Genomic DNA, 9,433 nt, shown 5'->3' on the forward strand with positions numbered 1-9,433 from the left:
ATCCCCAAAGGTGCTTTAAACTATGGCAGCAGCCTGAAAAGTGTATAATATAACTGGGGACAAGGGAACATGAAAAGAGGGAGAGAGAGGCTACAATGCTCTTTCCCCACCCCACCTCGAGTGCCCATACTATTTGACTCCTTATGTTCAGTGTCGCTGGGGCAGCTAAATCTCAGCAACGATGGCAATTGTCCTGTGGTGCTGAATTGCCGGAGCGCAATCCTGGGTAAGCTGGAAGCTGCTACTCCACGCCTCAAGCAGAATCGTGCTGTTGCATTGTGATGAAGAGCTTGTCTGAGTTTAGCCCCCCACAATTCATTCCAGGCCCTGGTTTTAATGCTGAAATTGTCCTAAGAATTTAAGATTTTTGCAAGTGACAGTCCGCTTTATTTCAAGCCCCAAATTAGCTTTTAGTGATCTGTGTTGCTAATTTTAAGGTTTTTTTTATTCTCTCACAATTATTTTAAGGTAAATCCTAAGGATTTGGATTCGAAATATGCATACATTCAGGTTACACATGTAGTTCCATACTTTGAGGAAAAGGAGCTGCAGGAGAGAAAAACGGAGTTTGAAAGAAATCACAACATCCGGCGTTTTATGTTTGAGATGCCTTTTACACAGATGGGTAAAAGACGAGGTGGTGTGGAAGAGCAGTGTAAACGGCGCACCATTCTGACAGGTACCAGATAGAGGCCTTTCTGGTAGGATTAGTGCTCCTTCTTCCTCCCCCTTCTCTCCACCTGGCAGTTGTATTACTCTTGCTTTCTGTATTGCCTGCCGCAGTCTTCCTTTCTTAATGACTATATGCTTCCTGTGGCAATATCAAACCAGTATCAAACATCAGAACACCCAACTTAAAGGAGTTGTACTTTGTTGTTGTTCAGATATATGCCGCTTTTGTCACATATTCATGGTGCCATCTATTAAGGTTTTCGTTCCCCACTGTGCTTACAAGTTGTGCAAAGTTTTCTGGAGTATTTTGCTTTCTGTTAGAGAAGAAGAAGACTTGGTTCTTATATGCCACTTTTCTCTACCCAAAGGAGTCTCAAAGTGGCTTACGTTCGCCTTCCCTTCCCTTTCCCCACAGTAGACACCCTGTGAGATAGGTGTAGCTGAGAGAGCCCTGATATTACTGCTCGGTCAGAACAGCTTTATCAGTGTTGTGGCGAGCTGAAGGTCACCCAGCTGGCTGCGTGTGGCGGAGCAGGGAATCAAACCCGGCTCACCAGATTAGAAGTCCGCACTCCTAACCACTACACCATTAGGAGTTCGCACTACACTATGCCAAGTCCATAAAGGTTAGGGGGGAAGGACACCCTCCAGAGCTCCTGTGGACCCTTAGGGGTTCATGGACCCCTGGTTGGGAATCTCTGGTGTAGACAATATTGAGCTGGATGGAACGAAGATGTGACTCAATATTTGGCTTCCTGCATCTCTCTCAGAAACTTTATTTGCAGTATGCATTGTAGACAAAGACACTCTTCGGGACGCTGTGGTTGGCCTCAGCTCTTCGATCCGTGTATATTTATTGGCAGATATAGGTTGCTACCAAGAAATGTATGAAGGCAATACTTGGTAGCGGCATAAACCGCATGTGAGTGCCACTGTCTTGAATTTTATGGCGAAGATGTTCTGCTCAGATAGGAAGTCTCCTAACTACTTTTAAGATATGGTCTCTGAAGCAATCCAGTTGCAACCCAGAGAGGAGGTTTGCCTTTGTTATTTCATTAAATATATCTCCTTTGGCATGAGACTTGTGACATAGCATTGACCCAGTCTCATTTTTCCTTACTCTTCACTCCCCCGCCCCCACTCCCCATGTGAGCCATTGAATAGCTGTTTAAGCAAATTATTTGTTTATTGCCTTATGGTACCTAATACAACATGGCCAAGGTCCAACTGATTTACATGCTGACTAATGGAGACTCCATTAATCATGATTGTTACTGTCAGTTGTTTTAGAGGCAGTTACTGTAAAGAAACGGCTGCAATTTCTAGTATCCAAAACTGCTGTAGTTCTAATCTGGGATAAGGTAAAGGTAAAGGTATCCCCTGTGCAAACACCGAGTCATGTCTGACCCTTGTGGTGACGCCCTCTAGCGTTTTCTTGGCAGACTCAATATGGGGTGGTTTGCCAGTGCCTTCCCCAGTCATTACCGTTTTACCCCCCAGCAAGCTGGGTACTCATTTTACCGACCTCAGAAGGATGGAAGGCTGAGTCAACCTTGAGCCGGCTGCTGGGATCAAACTCCCAGCCTCATGGTCAGAGCTTCAGACAGCATGCTGGCTGCCTTACCACCCTGCGCTACAAGAGTCCCTGGGGTAGAGTGAGCTCAAATTTCTTTGGATATAAAGGCTATGAGTTCAAGCTAAAGAGGAATTGCCAGGAAGGGGTAAAAAGGCCAGTATTTAAAAATGATTCAAGTTTTCTTTCTTCTTCTTCTTCTTTGTTACTTCCAATTGGCCTTTGTTTTCAATAGCTAGCACTTAAAATACAGTGATTTGCACAAGTATTCACATGCAGCCCTCAGTGTTTGTCCTGTTTTATCGCATTACAACTTGCAACTAAGTTGGGTGGGGGGCGGAGTGGCACCATTTGATTATCACAACATGCCTACCATATTGAAGGTGCCAAAATCTTTTTGAATGTGACATAAACAGTACTCAAGACCAAAAAAACCCACAGAAATTATGACTATGCATAAGTATTTGTCTCCCTTGCTATAATACCTCTAAATAAAATCTGGTCCAACCACTTAACTTCAGAACTCATATAAGTAGTTAATTAGGGTCCACCAGTGTGCTGTCCAAGTTGCATATGATCTGCCACAAGTTGTCTTGTATAAATATACCTGAAAGGCCCCTGACTCTGCAGCACTACTAAACAAGCAGCATGATGACCAAGGAGCACTCCAAACAAGTCAGGGACAAAGTTGTGGAGAAGTCTAGATCAGGGATGGATTATAAACAAATATGACAAACTTTGAATATTTCACGGAGCACTATTAAATCCATTACAACAGAATGGAAAGAATATGGCACCACTACAAACCTTCCAAGAGAAATTCACAGACTGGGCAAGGAGGAAATTAATCAGAGATACAAGAAGACACCAGGGATAACATGGAAAGAGCTGCAGTGATCTTCAGCAGAGATGGTTGTATCTGTCCATAGGACCATATACTCTACAGCTTGGGGCTTTATAGGAGAGTGGCCAGATAAAAAGCATTATTTAAAGAAAAGAAGAAGGCGACGGCTTTGGAAATTGCCAAGCTACATGTGGTTGGCTCCCGAAACACATGGGAGAAGGTTCTCTGGTCATATGAGACAAAAACTTAAATTTTGGGGGAACAAACCCAACACCTCCCATCCTCCCAAGCACACTATTCCCACAGTGAAGCGTGGTTGTAGCATCATCATGCTGTGGGGATGTTTTTCATCGGCAGGGACAGGGCAACTGGTCAGGACTGAAGGAAAGATGGACGGCACTAAATACAGGGCAATTATTGAAGAAATCTTGTTTCAATTTGCCAGAGATTTGAGACTGGGATGAAGGTTCACATTCCAGCAGGCCAATGACCCTAGACATACAGCTAAAGCTGCACTGGAATGGTTTGAAGGGGGAAATGTTACTGTCCTGAAACAGCCAAAGTCCAGACCTCAATCCAATGGAGAACCTGTGGCATGACTTGAGGATTGCTGTATGCCAACACTGTCTAGCTAACTTTAAGGGGTTGGAGCAGGTTTGCCTTGAGGAATGGGTGAAAATCCCAGTAGCTAGTTGTGCTAACCTGATAGAGGCTCACCCAAGGAGAATTGCAGCTGTGATTGCCACAAAAGGTGACTCTACAAAATATTGATCTGGGGGGGGGGGATGGATGCTTATGCACAGTCATGATTTCTGTTTTTCTTATCTTGAGTGCTGTTTGTGTCACTATAAAAAATATTTTGCGCCTTCAAAGTGGTAGGCTCCCCCAGCACAGCATTAGTTCCAGGTTGCAATGTGACAAAACAGGACAAATACCAAGGGGAGTAAATATTTTTGCAAGCCATTGTATTAGTGACAGCACTGTCCCTGTCACCACAGAAAGGAAGAGGCTACCCGTGTGTCAAAGAACCAAGAGCAAAAGTTAAATGCTAACTACTAGACTGGTACTTTTGCCCTGAACTACATTATATGTCTTGCTTAGCTAAATTACCTGTTATCATAGTATCTGTTTCTTCTGCAATATTTTATGACTGTAATGGCCATTTCTTTCTTTCCACAGCTATACATTGTTTTCCCTATGTCAAAAAGCGAATCCCCATAATGTACCAGCATCACACAGACTTAAACCCAATTGAAGTAGCCATTGATGAAATGAGCAAGAAGGTTGCAGAGCTCCGGCAGCTATGTTCTTCGACCGAAGTAGACATGATCAAACTGCAGCTAAAGCTTCAGGGTAGTGTCAGTGTCCAGGTAAGATACTTTCATTAAAATACAGATTTCATTTATCTCAGTCCGAATCCTTTCTCTCTTCCATGCTTTTTCCTCCTCCTTTTGCCATGGCTTAAATCCTGTCGTGAACCAATAATATCCAGTGAATTAGAGGTTGGATGTGACTTAGAGACCTACAGTCCCTCTCTACCAATCCAGGTGTTCTGAGACATTTTAGCAGATCTCACCATAACGCACATAGAGAAGTGCCATCAACTTGCAACCATCTCTAAGTTGAGGTCAACTAGGTTCCTCGCTCTCAGGGACAGAAAGAGTTATTGACCCATGCTGAACGGGGGAATGGGATGGTATTTTATTGTTCGCCATCTTGTTATGTTATTATTCTCACTATGTTATACTGTATTAATGGCGTATTTTAGGGGATTTTATTGTATTTTACTCAACTTGTAAACCACTGCAAGACATTTGAGAGCGTTGGTATATAAATATAGACATAGATAAATAAATGTCAACCCCAACAAGGCGTTTTCAAGGGAAGTTAGAAGCAGACGTGTTTGCCCGTTGTTTTTCCTCTCTAAGTCTTCCTTGGTGACCTCCTTCCCAAGTACTAACCCTCCTTAGCTTCCAAGATCTGATGAGATTGGGTTATACTACGCCATCTTTCCTGTCATGTTAGTTCATATGGATTCTCGCTCTGCACAATGATAGAAAAATGGGCTACAGTGACTGGCATGTCTAGAGGCTTGAACTAAAGAAAACACCCTCGGGGAAGGGGGTTGGTTTTTTTTTTTATCCTGCCTGGTTCAGGAGCCTTGGTGGTGATGGGGATTGCTTTTACTTGTACTGAAGATTTTTTTTAAACTCTCTATTATTACTGTTAATTTTATTTTAGGTTAATGCTGGGCCATTGGCATATGCAAGAGCTTTCCTAGATGACACGAACACCAAAAGGTATCCCGATAACAAAGTGAAGTTACTGAAGGAAGTGTTCAGGTAAATGATCTGAAAGTTGATGGGAGTGCTGGAAATGTTATGTTAAAGTGGGCTTTTTTGTTGTCGATTTCCTTTTATATTTACAGGCAACAGATATCTGGAGTATCTGGCAACACGAAACTTCAAGCAAATGGGGACTTTGTGGGGTAGAGGGAGGGGTGATATTGTAATCAAAGATATTCTTTCCTTGTTCTTTTCTGTATCTATATTTTAAAAATTATAAATAAATACTGAAAGTTGACAAAGGGAGCAATCCTAAGAAGGTCTGCTCAGAATCCTAATGGAGTTTATTCTGGCTCGCTCCCAAGAAAGTATCCTTAGGATTGCTCTCTAAGCTGCCTACTGGAAGCCTGATTCTTGAATGGTTATTATAAACTTTGTTTTACTTTCGTTTTCAGACAATTTGTAGAGGCTTGCGGCCAGGCCCTAGAAGTCAATGAGCGACTTATAAAAGAAGACCAGATAGAATATCAAGAAGAAATGAAGGCTAATTATAGAGAAATGGCAAAAGAGCTCTCTGAAATTATGCATGAGCAAGTATGTACTGAATCTAAAGTCTTTCACTGAGGATGCTATAGGTAATACTGGGCAACACTTTTCAGTAGATATTCAGTATTTATGCCTTCAGGATTCTGTATTTACTTTCAAAAATGTCATTAAAAGGAGCCAGCTCTGAATGTATTATTCTCCAGTTAATCAGATCAACATTTCAAGTTCACTAAATGCCATTACTTTTTACACTTGATCATCAGTGAACTATGTCAACTGGGCAACTTTAAAAGTTGCCTAGGACGTACCTTAATAATCTGTTTCTAGAAGTAGAGACATTTAAAAGACTTTTTGCAAATTGATCAGTAGGAGGTTATGAAACAAATGATGATAATTTTATCTTAGAATGTCTTTAACCAGAGTTGTAATAGAACTGCTTGGACAAAACCCCTACCTTTTAGCTTGTGCCATGATTTTACTTGGATCCTATTAATACACTCGGTTACCCTTAAGTCATCTTCCAATTTGTCTCTTATGGTTGGAACAGTTTACATTTACACAAAATCTGTCTTGTAGTAAGAGGATGTCTCTAGATGTTGCAGAACTTACCTATGATCTGCATAATTACAGGAGAATTAAAAGTCAGCTGCCATCTTACCTGTGCACTTTTGAGCATTACCTGTACCACTGTTGGCTGAAAATAAAACAAGGAGGTCTCTTGCCTGGGTAGTGTTGCCACAATACATGGCACATCATTTAGCATGTGTGTGAATCCTTCCTTGCAAAGCTGAGTTGAAATCTGAAGTTCTGAAATTTTATACTGGGAGATATGATTGGTGGCTTTCAAGTGTTTACCTAGCGATATGCAAGCAATAATCTAATTTTGTGTCTTGCCGTCTGAAATCAATACATTTGGCAGAACCATCTGTTCCAGAAACATGAATATCCATTTTGCTTTCTTAAATACATGTTGTAGAGATAACGGCTTGTTAAGAGAAGTGTTAATGTTGTTGTAGAAATCTTAATGGGCATCTCTCTCTCTTCCTCCCTTCCCTCTATGCTGCTTTGAAAATGTCATCAGCTGGGATGGTAATGCCTTTTGGTTTCTCTTTCTAGTTCTGTATTGCCTTTTATTCCTATAGCTCAGGATGAAATGCTGTATTTTTTTTTTCTGCCTGCGGTGCAGAACTGAGGATATATGTAGGCAGTCTTTCTCATGTTGCTTTATTCGCTCAAGTCATGTTAGATAACCAAAGCCCCCTCAGTTAGAGAAGAATACCTTGTAACATTCCTACTTTTGAAATAAAGTGTGATCAGGGGAAGGAAGAGACTTGACTTTCTTGGAAGGAATAGTTGGGAATAGGGTAGGGCGCTTCGGTTGCCGAAGCAGCCGTTCGCACCTGAAGCAGCCAGCATCACGGTGTGTGTGTGTGGGGGGGGGGACAGCGCGGGCATCGGCACACCAGTCGGCACATGGATGCAGGTGCAGAGCTCTCCTTCCCGCGCCGCAGCACTGGCTGCTTTGGGCACGAATGGCCTCTTCAGCAGCCATTGCACCCAGACCTAGTTGGGAAAGAGCCCTGAATCATGGCGGCTTCAATTCTTGTTTCCCCTATTATTTAGTTATTTAATTCAGTGATTATTAATGAGTAATTTGATTGAATAAGGTTTCCTGACCCACAACATTTTCAAGTCTCTTATCATTGGAGGCTTTGCATCCTACCCTAGTTGTATCCTACCCTAGTTGGAGGTACACACCGCTTACAACAGTGGGACTTTTCCATAAATACATGCATTTGTACTTGGTGTCCTGCTGCCATTTAACGCTAGGTAGACCTCTTTTGACCAATGGCTAAATTATAGAGCCATGCCTAAGTTCCAGTTTTGAAAAGGCCTTTCTCTTTTGAAGTATGTGTAAACTATATTTATTTTCTCTTTAAGATTAACGCTGTGGAAGAAAAGACCAGCGTAACGCCCAACTCTCTGCACATTTTTAATGCCATAAGCGGAACTCCAACAAGCACAACAGTTCATGGGATGCCCAGTTCTTCTTCAGTCGTATAAGTGTTTTTGTAAATGAAAAGTATCCTTAACTTGGAATGCAAGTGGATTTTTTTTTATCTTTTGCAATCTCAGGAGGAAATCCAAAGTTGGCGATAGGAGCATGCAAACAGAAAGTTGCGAATACCTGAGTATGCTTAAAGTTTTGAGTCAGTCTGGAGAAAGCAAACAAGAACTGACTTCTGAAGACATACTGATGGTGCACATATTTTTGATATTCTGCTGGCAATATTAGAAGTTCTCAGTCTTCGCAGAAGTGTTCTAGGAAACTTCCATGTAAGAGTTTCCCTTTGGATCTTCCTTCAATTGTATTATAAACTAGATGGCACATTACAGGCAGGTGTTGTGGAATGTAGGTTTGTAGACACAAACCCAGCAAGTGTTCTTCAATTTATGCACATCGATTCAAAGTATAAACACTATTTGAAACTAAGTAGGCACTAATTTATGAGGGGTGAATGGAAGTAATGGTAGTTTTTGTACTGTTGACTAAACGTTTGCGCTCCGTTTTATACTTTGTTGGCATTTTGGAAAGCTTCAGAGCTTAAATTTGATCAAGCAGTGAAGTCCAACCAAAGGACCACCGTGTGATACTTACAAACTCTATCGTAAGCAAGATATGTACATATTTGTTAATACAGCTCAACGTCTGTACATAAACATGTTGCATTTCTAAACATTTTTAATATTCATACCAGCTTTCATCATTCTACAATTGTGACAAATCTAAGCTCATTCCAAGTATAATGCTCTATTTTCTTTTTACAGTTTATTGTATATAAATAAGTGCAATATGGAGTTGTATACAGTTTCAGTAACATTATGCACTGTTTTTAAAAAGAATACATCATTTTTGCCAAAGTGATGGAGTATGCAAGTGGTGATAACTACTGTGATAAATGGTGATGTAATTTAAAGCTTTTACTATATTATTTTAAGACATTAATTAGTAATTTTATATTTGAGGAAGATAAAGGATTTAATTTTATTTAACTGGAATCACTGTCCTGCTGCGATTAAATGTTATGTACAACATCTATATTAAAAAAGGTTTAATTTCTGTGTAGTGTCATTTGTGTTATCTGACTCTGCTAGCATGAGGAAACATGCTAAAAGTGAACATTAAATTATTTTCATAAATACAATGCTTGAACATTTTTACGTCTCTTTCTAGGCCATAAATGTTTCTGCTTTGCTCTTTTACTCCCAAAGACTTCCAACCTTGTCCTGGTTTCTCTTCAAGCAACATTCTTTTCCATAAAAATTCTTTCCTGTTGACTCAGAGGCTACCATATATGTATGGGCAAAACCAAATGATTATGGTGATGATGTTACCGGTTCAGTCGTGTCCAACCCTCGGCGATTCTATAGGAAAGTTTTCGCCATACGTTTCTGTCAATGTGTGCTTTTTTTAGTAGGTGCATGGTCATCCTTGTATTGGCTTTGATCGTG

General features: G+C 40.9%; 1 protein-coding gene across 15 annotated transcripts in view; it reads left to right on the forward strand.

Annotated features, from left to right (window-relative positions):
* DOCK9 (dedicator of cytokinesis 9) overlaps positions 1 to 9,041 on the forward strand; it is a 158,043-nt gene extending 149,002 nt beyond the window's left edge. For 14 of the 15 annotated variants that reach the window (XM_077343830.1, XM_077343842.1, XM_077343839.1 and 11 more), the window contains 5 exons: positions 469 to 679; positions 4,269 to 4,459; positions 5,331 to 5,431; positions 5,830 to 5,968; positions 7,862 to 9,041. In XM_077343830.1, the coding sequence (XP_077199945.1) occupies positions 469 to 679; positions 4,269 to 4,459; positions 5,331 to 5,431; positions 5,830 to 5,968; positions 7,862 to 7,984 (765 nt within the window). In that variant the 3' untranslated portion in view covers positions 7,985 to 9,041. Of the gene's footprint in view, positions 1 to 468; positions 680 to 4,268; positions 4,460 to 5,330; positions 5,432 to 5,829; positions 6,010 to 7,861 lie in introns of all 15 variants that reach the window. The other variant, XM_077343835.1, reaches the window with a different exon arrangement.
* The last annotated feature ends 392 nt before the right edge of the window (positions 9,042 to 9,433 follow it).

Source organism: Paroedura picta, chromosome 6 (assembly GCF_049243985.1).
Source record: "Paroedura picta isolate Pp20150507F chromosome 6, Ppicta_v3.0, whole genome shotgun sequence".
Classification (NCBI taxonomy): Eukaryota; Metazoa; Chordata; class Lepidosauria; order Squamata; family Gekkonidae; genus Paroedura; species Paroedura picta.